We start from the raw sequence: 25,618 nt of genomic DNA, 5'->3' as shown, positions 1-25,618 counted from the left end.
TGTGTGTGTGTGTGTGTGTGTGTGTGTGTGTGTGTGTGTATGTTATAGAAAGTTTATGAAAATAATTGTGATTGTGTTGGATGTTGGCATTGTTAATTGCTCCCAAATTGCTTTTCATTTCAACAAGAAAATGGCTTTTGATGTAACAAGACCCTTTTTAACTAGGTTGCTCTGTTTCTCGCTGCAGCGAGATTCATTCTCACTACAGTGAGAAACTCTCGGGTTGGAGGGGGGTTGCACTGGCCTAATTCTCACTGCAGTGAGAAATTTTTTGGAGCTTCTCGCTGCAGCGAAAATGGATTCTCACTGCAGCGAGAAACTCTCGGGTGGTCCCAAAGCTCTAGTGTAGTGTTTCCAATTTGATGAAGATTTTGACCACTTTTCATTCAGAACTGGGAAAAGTGGTAAACATAAAATTTGTAGTCCTACCTCTTATCTTTCTCATGGTCAAAAAATCAGGTCAATTGGACTTCTGTAGTGGGAGATATGCTTGATAAATTGAAACATATGTAAACTGAGACTATTTCTCACTGTCGCGAGAAACTTGCTGTCATGCTTGCTACCTTGCTTGATTTTGACATATTTTTCATCCATTTAACTTCATGGATTGATCATGGATTTTTGCAACACTATGAGGTTATTAATCAAAGTTTGAAATAAGGTGTTTTTAGTAAGAAATTAAATCAATTGTATTGTTTTTGAAACAAGTGCATCATGATTTCCAAGTTCTCCTTATCAATTGCTTGTTCCCTTCTTATGTTCACTCACTGAGTTTTATACTCACGTTTTTAAACTTCATGTTTTTATATTCGAAGGCAGTCGAGACCTAGATTGAGTGTCCACGTATGCTCATCTTCTTGGTAGGTACTATAGCATCTTAGTAGTTGTACCTTCACCCATGGTCACTTCGCTAACGGTCAAGAGTCTGTTACCTGTGAACACGTATATGTAATGTAATCCACTAGGATCCATGTTATAAGTCAAATATGTATATTTGATTACTTATGCCACTAAGAGTTGGCAAACGGGCGACATTATTTTGACATAATAAAATGGTGAGTATTAGGTCACTATAAAATGTTACTGAAATATTTTTAGTTGAGAATTATAATATGTGGTTTTAGAAATGATGGTTGAGATTAATGATCGGGATTCCATAAATAGGCTTGCTTGGGCTTAGTGGGCTACGCCTATTGAGCCCATGCGTCGATCATACCCCGAAATTTGGGTTATGACAATCCTAATGGAGTTTTTTCTCTTTCTTTCAGAGCGTCTTCTCTTTGCTCTCGCTTCTTCTTCTTTGATATGTTTTGTTCCTCTTTCTAGGTGTATTCTTCCCATCGTGGAAGTGGAACACTTATGGGCCTAGCTATGGTAGTTTTTCCTTTCTCTATTTGACGCAGGAGCGTCTAGGATTGTATTTAGTTTTTGCTAATTTAGTTGATTTAGGATTTATTTTCTTTATTTTATTTAGATTAGGATTCTTTTCTTATTTTTATTTTAATACTTTTAAGAATTAGTATTTGATTAAGATAGTCATGTTCTATTTAGGAATAGAAAACCTATTTTATTTAAATCTCTTATTAATTATTCTAATTGTATTAGAAAATATAAAGTAGAGTTTTATTAGGATTTGGGCCTATAATACTATAAATAGGACCCTTGAGCTTAATTGTAAGACATTCAGAGTTGAGAGTTAATAAAAAATATTTTCTTAAGCATGAGTGCTTAATTCTCTAGACTCTTTTTAAAGAGTAAAAGGTTTTAATATCTTTGGCCTAGCCAACCAAAGTGGGATTTTGGCTATTTTTCACTTTAGTGGGGTTTTCAACCTTGCCAAGATTGGTGATTCACCTTAGTGGGGTTTTCAACCTCGCCACGATTGGTGTCTTTCACAATGCCCAGGTGTCTTTACAATGCCCCGGTGTCAGTTTGGTATCACAGCAGGAGGATCATTGTTCACTACATAAGTTCATGATCGCTGTTGAGTTTCTATACTCCCTGTTTGAGTAATTTTATTTATTGCTTTATAGTTATATCATCATTTTTTGTTTTCTCTACATCACCACATCATCATCATCATACAATAAAATGATGCCAAGACGTCAAAGAGATAATCACGAGATTGAGATTGCAGAACTACGTCAGCAAATTCAAGAATTACAAAAGCAACTCGTAAGACGTGATGCTCAAATCAACAATAACAGCTCTAGTGATGAAGAGAATGACATTAACCCGTTTCATCAAAATTCGTCCTCTTAAGAAGAAGATTATGTGCATTGAGAAAAATTAGAACCAGTCTATGATGAGTATGATGACGAAGAGATAGACAAAGTTTCTGCTGACCATGGAGAAGCTCTTGTTGTTCGTCGTAACCTTAACACCGCCATGATGACTAAAGATGAAAGTTGACTTCGTCGTAACATATTCTATACAAGATGCACATCCCAAGGGAAGGTTTGTAATGTCATTATTGATAGTGGAAGTTGTGAGAATGTTGTTGCCAACTACATGGTGGAAAAGTTGAAACTTCCAACTGAAATACATCCTCATCCTTACAAGTTACAATGGCTGAGAAAAGGAAACGAAGTTAAGGTAACAAAACGTTGTTGTGTTCAATTCTCTATTGGAAATAAGTATGAAGATGAAGTCTGGTGTGATGTTATTCCAATGGACGCATGCCACTTGTTGTTAGGACGCCCATGGCAATATGATCGTCAAGCTCACCATGATGGATACAATAATACTTATTCCTTCATTAAGGATGGAGTAAAAATTATGTTAACTCCATTAAAGCCAGAAGACTGACCAAAGAGATAAGAGGAAGATAAAACACTCGTCACTATGTCTGGCTTAAACAAAGCTTATTGTGAGTCCAACCATTTATGTCTCTTATTAGTCTCCAAGGAGAATGAAGTATCTTCACCCACATATGGTCAAACAAAATTGGTCAACCAAAGTTCGGGAAACTTATCGAGAAGCTTTGTGGACAACCATTCCGTTAACAAGACTACAGTTAAGTATGATTTTCCTATCCCTCGATTGGATGACATGTTCATTAGCTCTAGAGTGTTTTTGAAGTTCGATTTGAAGAAAGCATATCAACAAATTCGAATACGACTTGGAGATGAATGGAAAACAACCTTCAAAACAATGGATGAATTGATCAAATGGTTGGTATGGACTATGACAATATATGGATCCAGACATCAACATGGAGTATGTCCAAGCCTACCCATCAGAGCTTAGTTTTTCTGACCCGAGGAGAATAACGCAGGAGCGTCTAGAATTGTATTTAGTTTTTGCTAATTTAGTTGATTTAGGATTTATTTTCTTTATTTTATTTATATTAGCATTCTTTTCTTATTTTTATTTTAATACTTTTAAGAATTTAGTATTTNTTTATTTTATTTAGATTAGGATTCTTTTCTTATTTTTATTTTAATACTTTTAAGAATTAGTATTTGATTAGGATAGTCATGTTCTATTTAGGAATAGAAAACCTATTTTATTTAAATCTCTTATTAATTATTCTAATTGTATTAGAAAATATAAAGTAGAGTTTTATTAGGATTTGGACCTATAATACTATAAATAGGACCCTTGAGCTTAGTTGTAAGACATTCAGAGTTGAGAGTTAATAAATAATATTTTCTTAAACAGGAGTGCTTAATTCTCTAGGCTCTTTTTAAAGAGTAAAAGGTTTTAATATCTTTGGCCTAGGCAACCAAAGTGGGATTTTGGCTATTTTTCACCTTAGTGGGGTTTTCAACCTTGCCAAGATTGGTGATTCACCTTAGTGGGGTTTTCAACCTCGCCACGATTGGTGTCTTTCACAACGCCTAGGTGTCTTTACAATGCCCCGGTGTCACTATTGGTTCCTCCAAGAAAGAAGTTTCAGTGTAACTTACCTCATGGCGTTCAAATGGTGCCTTGGTTACTGGAATGAAGATTTCCTTCCCCTTCTAGTAGCCTTTGATACATCGGTGGCACGAAGAAGGAATGATATTATGAGTATGTAAGAACTTAATTCCTATAAAGAGGTGATAGGCCACATCAGCTTCAATGATATGGAAGCAAGTTGGGTCTTAAATACATCCATCTTAAAATTCACCATGACTTGTCCCAGAGTTTTAATTTCTTTGTTGTCGAAGGAAGTGATGTTCATAAGATGACGCAAACTCCTTAAGTATATATTCATAGCCTTCAAAGTAAACAGTGGCATGAGGTTCATCGAGGAACCGTCATCAATGAACGTCCTTCGCATTGGGTATCTGTTGACATTGTTCTCCACATTGAGTGGTTTGTTGTGATAGGGATGTGGTGTGCACATTTCTACTTCTGTAAATACTATGGCGTTCTCATATCCACTTGTCATCTTCTTCATAGGTTATCCCACCAAGTTGTATTCCCTATTTTATAAACTAGCTATCTGTACTAATATTGTGGCTATTTTCTTCCTTGATTCCTCTGAGAAGCAAAGTTGATCAAAGAAGTGCCTATAGTTAGGTGTCTTCATGAGTGAGCTAGCAATGGAAGAGGTAACCATAGCAACGGCACATTTATCCTCTTCTTAGTTTAAAGGAGAAATAGACTCGTCCTGAATATTGATAACTACACTTACATGTCCTCGAGCATTTGGATGCCAAGGGAGTGGATTATTTTGAATCCTGTTGTTTCCAATCAAGACTTCTCCTGCTTGTGTCTTCATGTGAAATATCTTACGTATGTTTTTGCATTTAGCAAATGGATGACCCACCGCACGATGATAATCGCAATAATGTGGATTAGACTTTTCTTCTGCCGTTGGGGATCTTGACACATAAGGTAAATTTATTTTTCCATCTCTCATCTATTCTTGAAAGAATGCCCTTACTCTATCAAGTGGAGCTGAGAATGGAGAAGGCGCAGCAATCTCTTCATCTTATCTTTCCTTAAAGTTCTCACACCTTGGCCTTAGATTTTCTCGAAGTCTTCTTCTTTCTTTACCTTTTCCTTGGATTATGTTCACAGTCAGGGTCTTCCTCCTCTTGAAACGATTAGCCACTTTTTACCTAAGGACTATGTTATTAGTCCGTCATGCAGCTTCAACTAAAATGGTAAAAGTAGGAAGAGGTAAGTTTTCCAAATGCACCCTATATTTATCGAACATACCTTGGATGTTTTTAACCAGCTCCTTCTCATCATGAGAATCTTGTATATCTAGTACACGTTCTCTGAACTACTAGATGTACTCTATAAGATCCTCTCTTACCTTTTGATGTTCTCTCCTCAAGTCAATAAGGGTCACTTTCTTTTGGGTAGATAAGAACTTTTCTCCGAACATTCTACACATCTGGTTCCAAGAGTCAATTGAGTCAAGAATGAGATTAACATACCAAGTGTAGGCTTTCTCAATAAAGGACTTAGAGAACTCCTTCATCTTTAAATCGTCGTCCAAGCCTGCGACTCCTAAGGTTTCTACAAACTTCATGACATGTTCTCAAGCATCACCAGTCTTGCCATTGAATTGTTTGAATTTTGGGCTGGTGTAATCTTTAAGGTATGGTTTAGTTGTTACCTTGGCAAAATAGGGTAGTTTCAGGTCAAACTTTAAGAAGTTAAGACTCCTGTTCTTCTGATTGAGCAACTTATTCAACTCCTTTTTTATGACAAAACTTTGAGCGCTAGTGGAAGGAGTTACTATAAGGGGATTGCCTATAACAAAGGGATTTGCGATATTGTGGGGTGGGTTGGTCGTGCTTTCTCCATTCTTCCATTTTTGTTGTTGACCACTTTAGCGACATTTTCTACTAGCATAGATGGAGGTTGAGAGGCGGTGGCAATCGAGGACGTAAACTGGTTAACAGTCTCCATCATCCACTTGTTGTTTTCCTTTAGCACTTGCATCTTTTCTTGAGAAGATTGAAGCATTTTCATAAGCTCTTGGACATAGATGGGAACTGTAGTTTCTTGGTTGTCGGGAGAACTCTCCAAATCCTCTGATAAAATATTTTTGGCTAATTTTTCACTTACTACAATCACTCTTCCCCAATGAAGTCACCAAAATGTAGAGGGTTCTTTTGGTAAGGAGAGAGGACGTGTTGTAATGAATGAATCGAGATGCGTAAAAGGCGACAGAGAGGAAGACTGGAGCAGTTTTTAAGGCGTAACTGCTTTGGTGGCAGATGGTGAAGGATAAGAAAAGGTGAAAAAAGTTACAGATTACGACAAATGGGAAAGGCTAAATAGAAAAACTATTTGGAGGAGTCTAGAGTGAGCTTTCAAGATAATGTCTGCTAGGTGTCTAATGATTTCTGATTGCCTTCTAACCTCTCACTCCCTTATATTTATTGTCACGACCCGGAACCTCCCTCGGGCCCATGATAACCGTCACGACGTCCCAATTGACACTCATTATCCGAAATGCCAATCAGAACCCCGCAAGGCTTACATATCAGTTTCTTACCTTTTCTGTGAGCAATCGTTTTTAAACATTCCATTTTAAACAATTTCCAGTAGTTTGCTGCGCAAGTAAATCAAAAGACAAAAATATTTTAAAAAGATTTATAGATAAATATCACTATTCAAAATATTGATTAAAATATAGCATTTTTTATATAAAACAATATTTATAGAAGCACGTGTAAGAAATCTTTTGTAACGTGTAAGTAAAATAAATTCACACATACAAAAATTTACAAAGTTATAATGTACAATAATGGTTACAATGACAAGTGACCCAAAATACACCCAGTGTTGGTGCTAGAAACCTACTGTCTGTGTGGTAGAGATATCAACTAGAATCCTCGACAAAATAAGGTATCTACAAGCTACCACAGACCTAAAATGTCTGGAAAAGAAGTGGGTGAGATTTTGAAATCCCAATGAGTAAACAGACATTATCATAAATATCTAAAGGCGAGTAAAATGGATGCAAGTTTAAACAACAAATTATGAACCATTTCATAATGTTTTCAATTTATTTCTTAAACCATAAAATATTTGTAATTTACCAAAACAGTTGTTAAGGCTCATGTCTTTTATTAAAAACAAGGCTCAAGCCAAAACTAATCCTCGGGGATACCTTGGCTGAGGCATCTAACCGAGTCCGTCAAGGTTGTTATAACATTTACATGTGAAACACATTTTTATTTTTAAAACAAGCCGTTCCTTAGCGTTGGCCGAGTTACACATTCACGTGGGGGTTCGACGTGAAGTGAGCTCTAATACTACCTCAAGAGTTACCCTCCCTGCCTCTACAATCGGAGTAACTATATAACCGGGTTTACCGTGCCCCTCTAATAGGCAGTCCATGGAAACTCGTCACTGCAATGACTAACCCATCAATTTTAATAAAATTTCGACAGTATAACGTGACTTTTATTTATTTATCTAGCCTGCATAGTAAAAACAGCTTACATAAATTTTCCAATACACTTACAAAATATAGCCACATATACTCATATCTCATAAGCCATTCATAGGAAAATATATAATTTTCAAGACAGTTAACAGCCTCCAATTACTCAATTTCATAATCAACCTAATATATCTTTATTTGTCATATTTGTTTGTAAAACATCAAAAATCCCGTTTTAATCTCATTTTCATTTCATAAAATACATAAAGAGCATTTAAAAATAAACTCTAGATAATTTACAATAATAATAAGTTTACTCACCGTTTGTACAAACTAAAAGCTTCCTAAGTGCCCCGATAACTACTCGTCGGGTACGATTTTCTTGCCTTTACCGGAAGGCTCTCCTCCTAGATACATTGCAAAAATTTACTCAATTCATCACATTAATGCTAAATCACTATATATTTGACTTAAATCCTATACTAATGCATGGTATGAAATGCAATAGCCAAAAATGGCTTAAACGCGGTATTAACCTATTTTTGGCACTTTACCCGATAAATTGCTAACGCGCTCCATTTTAGCTCTAAATCATCCCATTCTCTCTCCAACATTTCTAACCATTAAATATCAGCCAATAACCTTCTAAAAACAACAAAATCAGCTCACTCCCTTCCTTGGAAAATTCGGCCAAAAATGGGACATTAACTCGGTTAATTTTCTACTTTGTTTTTCTATCACGTTTAATCGTTTTTCATCATTTTCTCTTCATTTTCCTTAGAATAAAATCAATTCATCATCATTGTACAGCATTGAGCATCCAGCCAAGAGTGGGTATTGTGAAAATTTAATGATTTCTTGCCCAATTTAATTTCTAAACACATTTAACTAACTAAAACTATCAATTTAACTAAAAATCAAAACCTAAAAATTCCAAAATCTCTCCCTTAGAATTTCGTCCACCCCTTGATATCACTTTTTGATCTCTCTCCTCAAGCATACTTAATGGAAATAAAGGCATAGGAAAGGTAGAAATCAAGCTAAAATCGAAAAATCTTACCGTTAGACGCATAAACGGGCGAAAAACGCGAATTCCCCTTTGAATTTTCTTGTTTCTCTTTGGTTTTTCTTTTTTTCTTCCTTTCCTCTCTATTTCCTCTCTTGTTCTTCCTTATGGCCGGCCATCACTTAAAATGAAGTTCAAATGGGCTGACTTTTCATTAAAATAATATTAAACCATTAAAAAAATGCCATGTGTCACTTCCCCATTGGTCCGTTTTTAAAATTTCATCCATTTGTTTTCAAATTTTCACCACACACGTGTCCCACATATCCATAGCTTAGATAAAATTCTCAGACTTATCCAAAGTCTTGGTGGAGTAATTTTAAAATTTTGACTTTTACCCCCGTAAAAGTCAAAAATTACATTTTTGCCCCAAAATCTGAAAAATTGCCCATAGACATATTTTTCATCCCTTATACTCATACCATTCTCCAATTTGTCAAATTTGATCTAAATTCTCTCAAAATCTCAAATTTTATCCATGGGTGGAAAAATTACGATTTTGCCCCTGAACATCAAAATTTTCAATTTTTCCCCAAATGAACCCTCGAACTCCGAACAATCATTTTTAGTCATTCCTTGACTATAAAATGTTAAATTTCATCCTACGATTCCTATTTGAACTAGTTCGAGGTTAAATCAATTCAAGTGTACCGTTAGGTACAATACCGTGTTTCGTCTATTTTTAGGGATTTTCCTAACATAATAACATGCTACTCAGTGCATGTATGTTATGACATGTATTTATAGGGTCGGGTTTTACATTTATACTAAACAAGAGCACTTTCTTAAGAGTAATTAAAAGAACATGTTCAATCATAGAGCATGTGCTTGTCAGGGAAGATCAGTTAAACAACGGCTTATGGGATATTTAAAAGAATAACCATGTAGTTGGGTAATGGGCGTAAGTTTTGGATAATAAAGTAGTAGCATTTGATAGTGCGCTACATGTGTTCTTTAGGAGCAAAGAAAGAAAAAAGGGGTAAAGCACATGTACTTCAAAGAAAGGTTAAGAAGAAATCCTCTTAACTATCTCTATATCTGAGCCACCAAGTCAAGTTTTCTAAAACATCTCAAATGTAAAGATAATTCATGAACCCTGTCACTTGTTCTGAGTTACTTTCACTTCCCTGTACAAATAGTTGTTCCATACTTATTCATGGGTGTTTCTGCACTTAGAACGCTCCTAAGCACTTCCGCACTGGGAATGCCTTTGGGTGTTTCAGAGCTCGGATTGCCCCTGGGCGCTTCTGCATTTGGAACACCTTGGGCGCTTCCGCACTTGAAACACCCTAGGCACTTCCGCACTTAGAACGCCCTTGGACGCTTCCGCGCTTGAAACACCCTTGGGCTCTTTTGCACTTAGAACACACTGAGTGCTTCCATGCTTAAAACACCCCTAATGTAAATTTTCTATAACACAATACTTCAAAAATAATAGCTAACCAAAATTAAGCATCTACACTTGTTAAGTCTTGTAATGTATATCTTCTAAGATAATGCATATCAAAAAATGGCCTATTGTTTAGAACAAAATATCTTCTTTACTCTGTTTTTCATCCTTGACAACTTGTTTCTCTGATATGTTGAGTTGAACTCTATCTTGAGTCTATTAAGATTATTCCGCCAACACAACTATATGAAGGTGAGGTGCATGCTTAGAATCTTCCAATGATAGGTTCAGAACTCATTAACAGGGAAGACAGATCATGGAAGCTGGACAAAATTATAGGGAGAATCTCAGGAGAAGCTGCTTCAGCAACTTCTGCTATTCTTATTTGCCAAGATGGTGGAAAGGATAGGATCATTTAGCCAAGCACCGTTGATGGTGAGTACCCTGTGAAAGCTAGATATCATACCACAACCAATACATCAGAGGGAGGTAGAGAAAGTAATACCTCTACATCACATATTATTGAGGACTCGACATGAAAAGTAATTAGGAAAATGCCAATCTCTGTCAAGAAAAGAAACTTCCTGTGGAGGGTATGTACTAATTCTAAAGCCACTTGTCTAATTTTGTGGAGAAGGAAGGTAAGAGAATATCGGTTGTGTCCATAAGCAAAAATGAAGCAGAATCAATTGAGCACATTACACATGTGATTGGTTTTCAGTAGTCTGGCCAGGCCTGATTGTGAGTTACAAGGTGGATGAGGGAGCAGCTACTACATTCGAGGTGTGGTTGTAATGATGATTAACAAGCAGATGCACTCAGAGCATAAAGTCAGATTAATGGTGACAGTCATTTATGCTCGCTGGTTTATTTGTAAGGAAAGATGCATTTACAGCAGCATTACAGAAGAAAACTCCTGATATCCAATCGCATTAATCAGAAAGATCCAGAGCGCTATATCAGAAATTTTGAATTTAACAAAAGCAGAGACCAGACCTCTCAATTTATCCATTCAGCTAAAGATTGCTTGGGCAAAGATTAATCGTGATAGTGCAGTTTGTAGTGAGACAAAGAATGCAGGAATTGGAGTGGTCGCAAGAGAAAAAGATGGGAAATTGATTGGGGGAGTTGGCAGGAAGATAAAAGCTCAAATCAGTCTAGAAGCTGAGGCCATTGCAGTTAAGGAAGTGCTTCACTAGCAGAAAGGAAGGATGAATTTGAAATAGATTGCGGTGGAAACTCATTCAGAAATGTTGCACAAAGAGCTATTGCAACGAAAAAACGAAAGGAAAGTGGAGAATTGCTGCTGCTAGGATAAGAAATATATCAGCCATAACAAAACAATTTGAAGGATTTAAGTGAATTAGATTAACAGTAAAGCAAATCAGTCCAAAAGGGAGAAGTGCTTCTGGAAATGGGTTAATATGCCCACATCTTCCTTGTTGTATGTTCTGGGCTGCTGCCTGCACCGCCTTAGCTTTTCTCTAACTAGATTTCTAAATCTGTTATGTACTCTGTGTAGTTTAACAGGTTGTTGTCATGGCTGTTTTTTTGTAAGCCATCCTAGGACAGTATTAACTGGAAGATCACCAGTTGCTAATTCTCTGTTTTTGTAAGTAATAGTTCTTTATAAAGAAATGATCCACTTTAATCTTCCAAAAAAAAAAGATTTCTAAATCTGTACTGAATTTCTCTACAAGTACTTGGATAGATGTTAATGGCTGTAAAATATATAAAGAATTATATATTTCATCAGTTTTTCTATGAGGTACCTTACTGTAGAAAATCCTAAACAATTTTAAAATTCAAAAGGTAATTTTTCAGAAGCATAGGATTACAATGAAACTAGCAAACTACATTTAAGACTGATCATGGTGATGTAATGTTAATATCCCTGAGGGTAGCCTCTTATTTGAATTCAACTGGAAATACATTATAATGCAAATACATATTATTCAGCCCCTACATTATTCCCTAGCTTAGAATTAATAATAAACAAACATCAAATTTATTTTTGGGAGTCCTACTTCACTTTTCAAGGCATGGATTTTCTCCACTTGGGAGGAGTCCTACCTCGAACAAGCTTTGCTTTCATATCCATTGGCGTTTGCAGCCCGAAAGCAACCTCTCCTTCTCCTTCTCCTTCTTCAATCTTCTCAAAAACACTCACGCTACTCTTAAACGAAGGCTTCAGCCCAAGCTTCCTCCACCTGAAAAACCCCTTCTTCTTATCCAACATTTTCTCCATTTGCATTTGCATGGCAATGCATTGGCTTTGGACCTTCAGCAAGTCCTCTTTCAGCTTCTTTATCTCCATTTGCTGAGCGTTCATTTCACGTTTCGACAGGCACCGAGCAGGGGCTTCCAGCCCCGGGTTTGGACTCCTTGTTCCACTAAACGACCCACTCCAATCTATATGTCGACTGAGCTTTGTTTGTTCCGAGAATAGCACTTGAATTACGGCTCGAACAGGTAAACGTTCGTTTTGAGCAGCGTGGAGGGATGCTTCTGGTGAGAGTTTTCGACTGTCTATTAATCTGCAAAGAACCTTCCTATCTTGCTTTGGGACACCAGGATGTGCCTGCAACAATGTAATTTTCGTTTTGTCTCTTTGATTCAATCCACATCTTAATCAAATAATCCAATGTAATTCATTTCAAAACTGAAACCCCAATTTGAGACTGTTGAGACAATGTGATTCAAAGAACATCACAAGCATTCATGGATTGCTGCTCCAAATTTGTGTGCCCAAATAATCCAAAGATGGAAACGTTTTATTTATATTACCTTTAGCTTTCACGAGATTACAGAACTAGACAGCAGAAAATCCAGCTCAAAGCATTATACCGAAGATAAAAGGGCAATCCATGTAGATATAGAACCTTGGCCACCTAAAACTTACAAAATTCTGATGAAGAATCTTTTTCTGGTGACTAGTGACTACTCATCAACAACCTCTATCTTTCTACGGGCCCATATGGCGTTATTCTGTCCCAAAATTTTTTTTGTCCATTTCGTTCCCATTCCCCCCCTATTGCGGGCCTAATTTTTTGGAGATTTCTCAGTTTAGAACATGAGAGATTGATATCTAAAGTCTAAGTAACCATACATTAACACTCAGAGAGTCAGCTAATTTTGGTATAAACATCTGATCTAATCACTAATATCGTTAACTTTTTGTCACAATTATGTGTTGAATCCTGAACTTATCTGATGTTTAAAATATAGATAATTTAAGGACTCGAGATTTACTTATTTAAAAGTGTTTTTGTTTAATCAGCAGCTGGGACTAAACTAAAGAGAATTGGAAATAATATGAACTTACTTTAAGATAAGTGTCAATGGCACGGTACAGGCCATCATCCATGGCACGAGCATGGCTAGGAAGAGCTCCACCAAGTGCAATAAACTCATCCAAACTCAAATTGGTATCCAGGGCTGCTTCTGCTAAGTAGCAATCCACAAGCTTAGCTGCTTTAACCAAAGCAGCACCACTTCTAGCCCCTTCATCCAGGCTAGCAAATCTCTTCACCAGCCTTATAACAAGCTCCACATCTAACAGAGTGCCGCAAGTGTGACTAAACGATGGAATCATCAGCTCTTTCAGTGAAGCTTGGTCGAGCTGCCATGAAATCCGTTTCTCCAGCTCATCTCTGTAGGCAGGTTCTACGCCGACCATGTTGGCCGTCCGGAGAAGGCGTAAGAGAAAGTTGCATGGGACGGAGTCTCTCTCGGGAGGCAAGATCCCCACTAAGGTTTCAACAAAGAATCTTTTTTTCATCCAGGAAGCTGTGATACTCTCTGGGAATGATTCTTCGAAATTCGTAAGACCCTTTTCGGTGTTATTGCTGGATAAGTCAGGGAGCCATTTTGATGCATAATGCGCTATGATTGAACCGATCAAGTCAGGACGGACCCCCTTGGCCTTAATGCCTGATATGGTCTTGACAAAGTAGTCCATATCCAGGATACATGTATCGTCAAACCAGCAGTCAGGCGCGGATTGGGTTGGGAAAGTGATGGATTCTTGCAAGGCTAGCTTCTTCATCATGGCGTAACAGTAACAGAAGAGAAAAATTGAGGGGAAGCAGGTTATGCAGTGTTGTAATTTGAGAAGAATTTCATGTCAGATTTACCTGTATGAGATAAAAGCAAACGTGGGGAGTAATAGGTCCTAAGCTACATGGCCGAGAATAGGATTTGCAAGGGAAACTGACTAAAACACCCTTGAAATATTTGTTTGGTTTGAGAAGATAACATTGGTTTTTTTGGGGATAACAGATTATTTAGCTGATGAGAAAAAGTGATAAATTGGGATTTGAGATTGAGGATTTAATTTTCCTGGCGTTGGGAGGCCGAGAGGTGAAGATGAAGATGGATAAGAGAGGCAGAGAGTGAAGACAAGCTTCTTTCCATTGTGAGAACTAAGAAAGAAGAAAGACAAAGTTTCTTTAAATGCTAGATTATTCCATCTAGTGACACCTCATGAACTTATTCCCTGGTTCAGCTAAAAAGAACAAAGTTAATTATAACAGTACCACCCTCGAGTGAAAGTGACCTGAAACTGATATTTCTCTCGCCTTCCATGATGTTTTTGGGATGCAGCTGGAGGTACACGCTCTACATGACATCAAAGTCTATACAAAAACAGAACATTTCCTAGTTCGACCTAGCTATCACCCCATTGTAAAGCACAGAGTGAATGAACAATTTGTTGAACTAATTAAAAAGTAACGGTAGTCCTGAATTAAGAGATTTTGTTTTCAAAAGCAAACGGGAAAATTGAAGGACTTTTATGACTAATCCTTAAAATTCGTGATGGCCATGATTGTTAGGAAAGGTACAGTTCCAAATCATTTTTTACTTGGAATATCAGATGGGTCATTATATTTCCTGGTCAAAATGATTAAGCAGGCTATATGAAGCCAAGGTGGAGGACCAAAACCAAAACGAAACAACTTTTTTGCTCGGAAACGTACACATATATGATGAGACATGCATGAGCCGAAGATAAGGTTATGTATACTTTTGCATGGCACAGTGAACACGTGAACCGTTAGTTTTTGCTTGGTGATGCTCGAGAAGTCGAAAACTGCAACTCTAGGCAGGAATGGCCCTCTCAGTCGCAGGGAAAGCATGCCAATAAGCCTAACTTCTCTCGGCCTTCCGTCAGCAGTACTGCGTAGGCCCAACAAACTAATCTTGGGCCCTAAGTCCTGCGTTTGTGAAGCAGCTGACACCAATAAGCCTTTCTCAGAGACGGTCATGAAACCAGAAAATACAGGACACGTATTTGAAGTTAAGAAGGCTTTCCGAGTTGGGCTGCCAGGAGCCTTCCTCATCCCTAGCCCGGAATATCAAATGTGCATAGTTCACGGACGCTTGACTGACCCTGAACCTAAATAGTTGCAGACTGATCCTCAACCTCAGGTAACCAGAAATCAAAAGTAGGACAGAGGATTAAGAATTTGGCCTTAAGAAGCTTAAGGATGGTTTCTTCCACCAGAATTGTGGAGAGCAGCTGTTCTGATGAAACGTTAGATACAAGTTTACAGAACTATCAATCCGAGATATGAAACGGAAGTGTTTTTATACAAGTATCACGTATAAACAAATTTAATAAGCAATACTTCAAAAATTTTAGATCAAAAAGGGGTTTCATTTAATTTGAATCCAAATGCATTCCTACATAATACAGTAACTGAACAAACACTAAGCTCAACATCTAAGGAAAAGGTGGACTTCAAAAAAGAAAAGAGTCAAAAGAAGCATATTCGCTTTTTGCTATTATTCTTTCTATAAATAAAAATAAATTCTAGAGCAATAGTCACTGCTTCTTATCAGCGGCTTATTCTTCCTGTTCCACAACAAATGGAAGAATTATTTTCTAAATATTGCTTGGAGTTGATGTTTCAGATGAACTTCCTGTCGAGTCACCTGCTGCTGGGTTTAGTGATGAACCACTTGCAAGAGAGCCATTTCCGCTTTCAGACACAACTGGGATCTTAACAGCTGCTCTTTCCATCTCCTTCTCAAGTTCTTCTTCCTTACGCAATGCTGTGAATTGGGTGTCCAAAGACTTGGCTGCTGATAGCCATGCAAGAACAATCACCAGAAGTACCCCTCCAAGGTAAGGGGTTGAATTCGCAAGTGACCCAAAGGTCAAGATCATAAACTGCTGAATCAGCGCACCACCTGACTTCCCAAGTGGATTGCAGACAACATCAATGGCAGCCTTTCCTTTAACCTAAAAATTGAATCAAATAAGTTATTAGTAAATGATTAGAGGGTAGACAAAAAATTCTGAAGTCCAAATTGTGAGTAAAGATTCCAAACCTTGGTGTCCTCGTCCAAGGGAATATAGGCCATTTCTTTGCAAGGATCAAATAAACTATACTTTGCACTCTTGCTGAAAATGTTTTGCATGGCACCCACGTAGACAGCTGCAAGAAGAGGAGTCATGCCAAACTTTGCAAGACCCGGTCCAAGTGGATCACCAAATAATATCAAGGAAAAGAAACCAACTCCGGTCAGAAGCAGGACAGTGGGTGTAATTTTGGCTGCAACTCCCCATCCATATTTGTCAAATATAAATTGACTTAGTAGCATCATAGTGAATGTCGCTATTCCAGTGGCAGTTGAGAAGTCACCCATGAAGGAGGAGTATTCATTCGGACTTGGAAACTGCAATATGGAAGGAGAATCATTAGTTCATAAGCCCATGGAGATCAAAAAATGCAAAAAATAACCAGATAAGTTTACCTGAGCTTTAAGCTTTGATTTCCAGGTAACTTCAACAAGGTTGATGCTAATACCATATGCAACCACCAAAGTGGCAAGATCCCTAATGTATCTTGAAGACACCAAGAATTTCAAGCTCTCCATTGTTCCCATTTTAGGCTTTTCCTGCAAAGGGATTGACAATAAGGAAAACATGATTTCATATATGTTTTGACCTCACAATTTCAGACTGCATGCATATACCAATACATAATGATATGGTTGCAGGTATAATTCTAGAATAAGTAGCAAAACTTTTCTCTGCATAACAGAAGGGCTATTCATGCAGTCCTTTCGACCCGAAATTAAGAACTTATGTACCATGTCAAGAAAAAAAGGGTAAATGGTACTATGGTCCATCACAATTAGAATGGCAAGGGAATGGGACCAACCAACCTGCTTAACGACCAAAAGTGACTAAATTATGATAAGAAATTTAATGGCAATCACAAGACACTTAATGAAAAAGTTTTTTTCTCCTGTTTTACTCGTAATACCTCAGAAACTTGAAAGATTCTACTATCTCTTGTAAAAATAAAAAATACGAATATTTGAAACCAAATAAACAGATCCTGGCACCCGAGTATTTGGCTCATTAGTTGATGCATGATCCCCTTACCTAATAAGCAGAGTTCGAATCCCACCTCTCCCAATTATAAAACAAAATTAAACAGATCCTGGAGCCTAAGAATGTAAGAAAACAAAATATGATAAGCAAAACAGTTAACCAATAATTACCTTCTTCTTCTTGCTACGTGTGGGAAGAGGAACAAACTTATTCACCCACCAGTAAAGGAAACAGATAGCAAGCCCCATCAGCACCACAATGCTCATCATTCCCTTTAAGGAGATGGCCCAACCATCAACTCCAGGACCCAAATTTTTCCTCAAATTGGAAAAGTACTTAACAGTTCGACCAGAGAAAATGAGGGCAATATTGGCTCCAAGTCCAAACAGAGGATAGAATCTTTTTGCTTCATCTACAGTAGTTATCTGCACAAAAGAAATGCTACCGTAGGTAAAAACAGCTTTAATTCTCAATCAGGCAAAGACCTCAGACATGCAACTAATGCAGAAAAACTGGAGAAAATGCACTAATCCAAAGCATAGAAATACAAGTAATAGGTAGCTATAAACATGTGAGGCAAATGCTACAATCATAATTGCTTGGATTCTGTATAAATAAACAAATACAAGGTGCAAATTCAAATAAGACAATGAAAATTTGGATTATTAGAGGTAAGATTGAAATATCTTCTTCTTGTTTTCCCTTTCTCTTTTGCTTCATACACAGACCCAGAGATGCTGGGAGGCAGATCATCTAAACTACAGAATTACAACTCAACCATGATACAGGTTACGAAATCTCAGCTGAAACAAGTTTCTTATTTCTCGTGCATCTCCGGAACTTTCTTTTTTAATTCCCTATAAGGTTTGTTTACCAATATAGGGAACAAAAGAATCGTCCAGCAAGAAGAATTTTCAATTAAAAGATAGAATAAGTTTACATCAGGAACCACTCATCTATGAAATATAGTTACAATAAATTTACATTTGGAAAACCTTCAAAGTTTCAATCCTTACTTTTTTTTCATTAAAAGATCATATAGAAGGAACAATTTCCTAGGTAAGTAACACAGCAGGATATGAAGAAAGTACATGGATGTGAAGAGGGAAAAAAAGGAAGAAGAACTTCAATCCCACAAGTTTGTCCAAATGAAATCAGCATGCCTATCCTCCATATATTTTTTCTATATGCCAATGCCCAATTGTACAGTAAGCAAAACATTAAGATCACTTTAATGTAGTAAGCAAAAGTTACATAGCAAGAATTGCATTCATTAAATGTAAAACTTTTAGCTCTATATTGCGAAGAGTAGAAAGGAGATTTCCAAAACAACTTTTAGAACATGTGTTGATTTACGAATGAAAAGCAACCGGAATTAACGAACAGATGCAAAATCATTGAAACAAACATATCATTGAACATGCTAACTAGTTTTAAAATAAAGAAAGTGAGCATACACTATCAGTTCTGGTTACCTTTACATGAAGAAGACATGCAATTATAAATAACAATTTCAACTCTAGGTGATGCCTACATATGTAGACTTATTGGCAAAAGCATAAACAAACAAAACAACAGAATTAGAGAACTTGATGACTGAGATTATATAATCCTCAACAAGTTCAAATTATCCAGCTTACGAGATAGAAACGACAAGGAATCTCTAACATGAGATCTGCTTGTTGAGAAAAATAAAATAGAAATATTCCCAGCATATCAGACTTAAAAGTTTTATTTAAAAAAATACTAATTCCTGACATCAGAATCCAAAATTCAAAATACATAAACGTGCTTAAACAATGATGCAGATAAATCATTGTCCAAAATTCAATTCCATAAGATAATATAAATCACCTGATTAGCCAACCCCCAAAATAGAACAGAAATCACCACACTGCCCCAAAGTTCAGCCATGACATAGAACAAACAGAAGCTCCAAATCCTCATAATAGCAAGAGGACCAAGAAATCTTGGTCCAAGAACTGCAAGAAGCTTATCAGATAGAGCTTGAGGGTGGATGTAATTGCTGAGCGGATACAGCATAAACCCAAAGGCACCAAAAAAGGCTATAAAAGGAACAATAACAGTGTAGAAAAGAGCCTGCTTTGACAACACATTAGCCAACTTTGTGTATAACAACATGAAGCCAACAGCCATAGGTAAATTTACCCATGTCTTTAAAAATGGTATAATTTCTGCACTGCTTCCTTTAGCTGTCACAACCAAGACATCCTTTGTATCCCTAAGGATTGTGTAATTAAAAAGGATACAAAAGAACATTAATCCGAGTGGGATAATCTTCTTAAGGGTCACAAGCTCAATACCCAAGAATTTCGGTTTCTCCGTTTCACCAATTTCACCAAACAAAGGCTGCCCATCAGCTGCAGCAGCAGCCTCAGCCTTGCAGATAAAGTTCTTCCCCTCTGCGAACAAACCATTTGGTTTTGCTACAACGCTTGGAACTTTTTTGTAAGATAGAGATAAGCCGCCTAAGGGTTTCGAAGCAAAAAGCCTCTGCTTTAAGCCTTGAGAGGGGTTCAAAAGGCTTCTAGCTCTGGTTGGGTTTGGTGGCAATGAAAGAAGCCCTCTGGTTTGTAAAACAGCTTCCATGTCTCTCTTAAAAGGGTCCTTGAAAGAACTGAGAACTCAAAACCCCAGAAAAGCTTTGACTCCTGTCTAGAACATAAGAGAGACACAGAAACAGATAAAAGAACGGAAGGAAGATAGAGAGATAAGGTGGCTAGGCTGGAGTCTGGAGAAGATTGTTTTCTCAAAGAAAGAATATGGGTATTAAAAAAATACCCTTTATATATGGAATGAACATAAACCAAACCCTAAGGGAAAAAACAAAAAAATAAAAACTCTTTTAATCAAAGGTAAAGAATTAGGACCCTTTGTGAAGTCTACAAAGAGAGAGATTTCTCTTAGAAGGGTCACTAAGAAGAGGTCAGAGGAGGGGGCAGAGCGGTTAAATAAGAAGACAAAATTTTGCAGATCAGAGGGGAACAGATGGAGGGTAATTCACTGAATCATGAGAAACTGTGAACACATTTAAAAAAAATTAAAACAAAAAAAAAAAAAAAGAAACTGAAAAGCGGGGAAAGTGAAGGAAGTAACAAGGGATGGGTACAGTGACAGTCACAAGGGAAGGGAAAAGTATCCCAAAGTGTGTACAGTTACAATCTCACCCAACCCCCAGCGTCCAACGTGCAACTTGCACACCATTTTGAATAAAAATATCTGTTTGGGGCTTTTTCCACATTTGGAGTTTGGAGATATTTGCCACTTTATTCTCGGGTGGACCAGTCGAAGGCACACCCTAAAGATAAAGTTATGGCGTTCTAAGGTAAACTACTCCATCTTTACCAAGCCAAGCGGTACATTTTTTATTATGCTTTTATATTTTTTTATCATAAATTTTCTTTTTTTCAGTTATTCCCATGTATTTGTATCTATTTCTTTATTCCAAAAATTAAGTTTGTGTATATTTTTTATTTATTTTCTCATATTTTTTTAAAAGATAATTCTCGATTTTCTATAGGTCCTTACACAATACTAAATTCTCAATGCCAAAGTAATGCTAAAACCTAAATCTTGCCAACAATTTTAGGTTTGAAACGACATCCATTCCCCATTTAAAGGGGAAAAAAAGAGTAGGTTTAGACCCACGAGTTAAGGGATATAAATCACGTGGATTATCAACTTTTCTTTACTTTGTCTAAATTTAGTTTTATGAAAAAAAATAGATAATTGCAAATACTAATAAAACAAGAAAGAGAGAGAGAAATTAGTGGTCCTTATAATTGTTAATTCCACATACGTATTGTTTATTAAAATTTTATTTTAAAATACTGAGTATTGTCAAAATTTTGAAATTAATTATGAATAAGTGTGTATATATATATATAATAAAGAAAACAATTTTAAAAAAATTATATTTATTAAATGAAATGAAGAATATATAGTACAAACTGAAAAGATAATTGTTTTTTAATTTAAATTCTCAATATTCTTCTTAATACTATATATTTTTAAATAGAAAGTCTACTTTTCATGAAAGAGGTTGGAGTCAAAGATCTATATGATTTTTTTTAGTATTTTTTTAAAGTCCAAATCTTGAAAATTGAAACTCAAAGTAATTTTTCATATTTTAAAAATAATGAGTTTTTAGTAATTGAGTAATATAAAACTCATAAGTAGTATATCATATAATTCACTTTTAATATTTGATCAAATAAAATATAACATATCAATTCGTATCGATTTTCGTTAATATTATATCATATGGTACCTAACTATGTTAACAAAATCAAACCAATGTTGTAATCCTTTTCATATATGTACATATGATTTTTTATTTATATATATATTTATTAATTTTGCTAATATTTCCATACTTGAATTCAAAAAATTTAAATGTTTCTAAAAATGTATAATAATCAAGTTAAATGATTATTATCAAAAATGGTAAGATTCATTCATGTCTTAGTTGTCTCCAAATGAAACTGTTCAAGGATATTGCTAACCATGAGCCACCATGGAAATCACATCTGCAGCTATGACAGAGTATTGTAATTTGATTAGGAGCCAACGAGTACCATGCAATGGAGACTATGTAGTGGATCTTAACCCACCATTGATACAAGGTTACAAACTCCAATCCCGTCTCCAGAACATAAAAGAAGCCAAATGAAATTGAACTGGCCGGTGGCAATGTCTGTGCAACATTGATATATAAGTCAGATCAGTGATGGAACCAAACTACGAAATAATAACCGTGAATTTCAGAGGAGTGAGGGCTCCATATGTGAAATAATTTTAGTATAAATCTTGGCTGTCACCTAAACATTCTTGAGGTAGCAGCCTACCAACTTGTTTTTTGGGTTTATTAATTGTATGATCAAACATCCTTTTCAGAGAATAATTCTTTGCAGTCTTCATCAAAAACCTGTCTCTGCCGAAAATCAAACATGGGCGTGCCTTTCTTGTAAGGTTCATAGTTCAAAATGAACACGATGATTCGTTAGACCAAAATTCTCCAGGTCCAAACAAGTGGCTTGCAGCTTATATACTTCCTTTTAGGAATAAATAACAAAACCCAATTTTTTTTACTAAAAAAACAAAGAAAAAATGGAAAAAAAAAAAAACCAAAGGTTCACAGGATGCAAATGGAAGCATGTAATCTATAGTTAATACCCCAATCTATAGTTGATTTCTTGGTCCAGTGCAAATGGGTTTGTTTATTGTCTTTGAAGAGATGGAAATTCATCAAAATACATCAGACGCTGCAGGAAAATGACTCACGGGTTGATGCAAATATTTTTAAACAGAGAAATTGATTTGGTGGCAGAGTAGATATTGGGCACGTCTGCAACCAACGTGGTCACCTACCGCCCTCTTGGTGCCATGTTTTCAAGTGTGGGACAAAACCAAATATAAAATGGCGACAATTTTTACACAGGCCAGCCAGGGCTTCGTGTCCCACTCAAAGTTCCAAGGCGAAGCACAACCGTCCATGATTTTTTTTGGCTAGGCCCTCAGGTCCCAAGGAATTCATAACCTTTAATTTGCTCTCTCCAGCGGTGAGCACCATGTTTTCTTGAGCAACTTGCATCCCAAGGGAAGAGCCTCTGTTGGGTTATAATAGACTTAATTTTCTTGGTTTTGTAGCTACTTTTGTTTACCACTCCAAACTTGCAAGAGGACGGTGAGAATTTGGGTCCAAAACAACTGGTTTCAATCCATGGGTTGGTTGAAATGGTTCAGTACTCCTCGTCATTGTGGCTGGCTTTAGTCGTCTTGATTGATCTCCAAATAAGGTGGGGGGATCAAAGAGATGAAGTCTCGAGTCTTTTGACTATTATTGCAAAAGGGTTTGATTAGGAGTCTGATGGCGTAAAAATATTGCAACACGTGAATGAACCGTCAAAGGAGAAATAAAAGTGCAAAATTGCAAAGGATCTTTTCCCTTGGAAAGTCATCTGACGTAGCGTCTACGGTCACGTTAAGGCGCACGGTGATGGGGATATGGCGTTGGCAGCGGCGGATATAGCTCTTGCAGGTCACGGACGCTGTCGTCTTAAAGTTATAAACATTGGTTGCTTAAAGGTCAGCAATGACTGTGACGTCCCCCTTTGTTATTTGTTGTTTCTCAAATGTCAAGCCCTTACTCTCTGTATTAAAGCTTAAATGGCAAATGCTTACATTCCAAATAGGTTAAGTAAAAGATATCTTCCATGATAAATGAAAGATAAAAAAGATTTATTTTCAAGGGTGTGATTGACTTTGGAGAACAAACTGAATCAATTTGATAATATTAAATTTAATTTATTTTCCACAAAATTTGGTAAAAACTGAAATATATACTAACTATTAATAAAATCTTTAATTACATATTCTAATTACTAAAATAGTTCACTCCATCCACGTGGGATTGATTTCTTCCATTTGATACTTCATTTTCATGATAAAAAATCTTAGATTTAAGAATCTGTAATTCTTTATTAATGTTATTTAGAGCGTAAATTTTTTAAAAATACAAATAAAAAAATTACATATTTATTTCTTAATTTAAAAATTAAAATACTTTGTTTGCTTTTAAATTTCATTAAAACAAAAAGAGAAATTCACTCAATGTATTATATGCATTTATCATCGTAAACACATAAAAATTGAATTTTTTTATAATTATAAAATATTTTTTTTTCCAAAACTTCAGATATAATATTTTAAAAACTTTCAACAACTTGACCAAATATAGAGGCGGAGGGTAATGTATCTCATGGCCTCCCAAATTTTTATAACTTTTTTATTTATTATATATATATTTTTTTAAAAACTATTTTTATTTATATTTTTTAAATTTTTTTATTTATTATATCTATATTTTAAATGATCTCCTCAAAAGAATTTCTTTTAATAATTAATACAAATAACACTAAAACACATTTCATTCTTCAAAAAAGATTTACAAGTTTGAGAGTTTAAACAAAAAAAAATGAAACCACTCATCATCATTAAGTGAAATTTTAAGGAAGTAAAGTTTTTTTTATCTTTTATTTTCTATTTAATTATTTATTATTTAATTATTATGTGAAATCCTATATATCATATTTAACTTTTTATACTTTGTGTATTATAGTTTTATATTTAGTATTTTAAATTTAAATAAAAATAAAATAAAAATATTAGATATTGAGTGTATTAATTTTTCTTAAGTTTAATTAAAGTATGAGTAAATTAAAAATAATTAATAAATTTTTTAAAAATATATATAATTTGTCCAAATAATTTTTTTATACTTAATTCATCAAGTTGTCCGAATTCAATTTTAAAAAAATTATTAATTAAGTTTAACATATTAATTTTAAAAATTTTTATTTTTTATTTTTTTTATCTTTGATCTTCCGATTTAGCTCCGTCCCTGGTTGAAAAATCCCAAACGGTATACCTAAAATTTGACCACGCAGCATTCAATGATGATAAAAGAAGACTTATAATAGGAAATCAAAAACAAGAAGCCAGAAATGGTGTACATTTCAGGAAGGATACACAAGTTGACAATGGAGGGTTCAAAAGCATTGGACGGAGCCAAAAGGAGCGATGGTCGTCCATCCACGTGGCTGAAAAAAGGTAAGGAAGGGATGGCAGTGCCAATTGGCAAATGACAAAAACCCTCGAGATTTGAGACCACGATGCCCACTACATGGACGGAAACGGTATTTTGTTGGGACACGTCAGGTTTTCTGTGTCATTATTTCTCATCATTAAAAGCGTTTTGGGTTGGGCCCGAAGCAACCTTCAGATTTTGACATGTCATTTGCTTCCGCAAATGGGTCATGGTTTCGCCTTCATTCAACAAATTTATCTTTAAATTCATATTTTCACCAACATTTTGGTTGAGCTATTACACGTGTCACAAATAGGCGACATTCAGTAACAGTTATTTATATATGATTTTTTATTATACCATAATTTTTTTTTTAATTTCATAAATCATACTTTACTTATTTTAAAATTTAAACTCAAAACCTCTAAACTAAATTCTCTAATTTTAACATTAAGATGTCGAGGACTTTTAACATATGATATTACAAATATTTATTTGATATAGTATCTAAAAAAATCATTAAAATTATTTTAAAAAATTCAAATAAAACTTTTTACTTTTATTGTGTTCAATTAAATTTTTATATTTTTATTTTAAGCCAAATAACCTCTTATATTTTTATTTTGAGTCAAATAAACCCTTAAAATTAATGATTAACTTAATTAAAATGTGAATTATTATTCTATATTGCATAGTATTGACGTGACATATTAACATATCATAATTATTGATTATATGACATATTAACATATCATAATTGATGAAAACATGACATGCTAATTTAACATAATAACATGATAATGTGATATTTTTCACTCTCCACATCAACGTCATATCAGTGTCATATGAATATGTTACAGAAT

The 25,618-nt window shown here is 35.5% G+C and overlaps 2 protein-coding genes across 2 annotated transcripts; both read right to left on the bottom strand.

The window, feature by feature from the left end:
• LOC18595804 (root phototropism protein 3) lies at window positions 11,679-14,231 on the bottom strand. The gene is made up of 2 exons (XM_007023914.2): window positions 13,124-14,231; window positions 11,679-12,379 (listed from the first exon to the last, which is right to left on the bottom strand). The coding sequence occupies exons 1-2, from the start codon at window positions 13,847-13,849 to the stop codon at window positions 11,834-11,836; spliced, it is 1,272 nt and encodes a 423-aa protein (XP_007023976.2). The 5' UTR covers window positions 13,850-14,231; the 3' UTR covers window positions 11,679-11,833.
• Window positions 15,429-20,281, bottom strand: LOC18595803 (plastidic ATP/ADP-transporter). Its single transcript, XM_018123691.1, is given in 6 exon segments — window positions 15,429-15,704; window positions 15,707-16,045; window positions 16,135-16,482; window positions 16,561-16,704; window positions 17,317-17,571; window positions 19,001-20,281. Coding segments are annotated over 6 exon segments (1,908 nt in total). The 5' UTR covers window positions 19,757-20,281; the 3' UTR covers window positions 15,429-15,638.

This window comes from Theobroma cacao, chromosome 6, assembly GCF_000208745.1.
Source record: "Theobroma cacao cultivar B97-61/B2 chromosome 6, Criollo_cocoa_genome_V2, whole genome shotgun sequence".
Lineage (NCBI taxonomy): Eukaryota > Viridiplantae > Streptophyta > Magnoliopsida > Malvales > Malvaceae > Theobroma > Theobroma cacao.
Note: the sequence above shows the minus strand (reverse complement) of the source record. Positions and strands in the feature narration are given on the sequence as shown.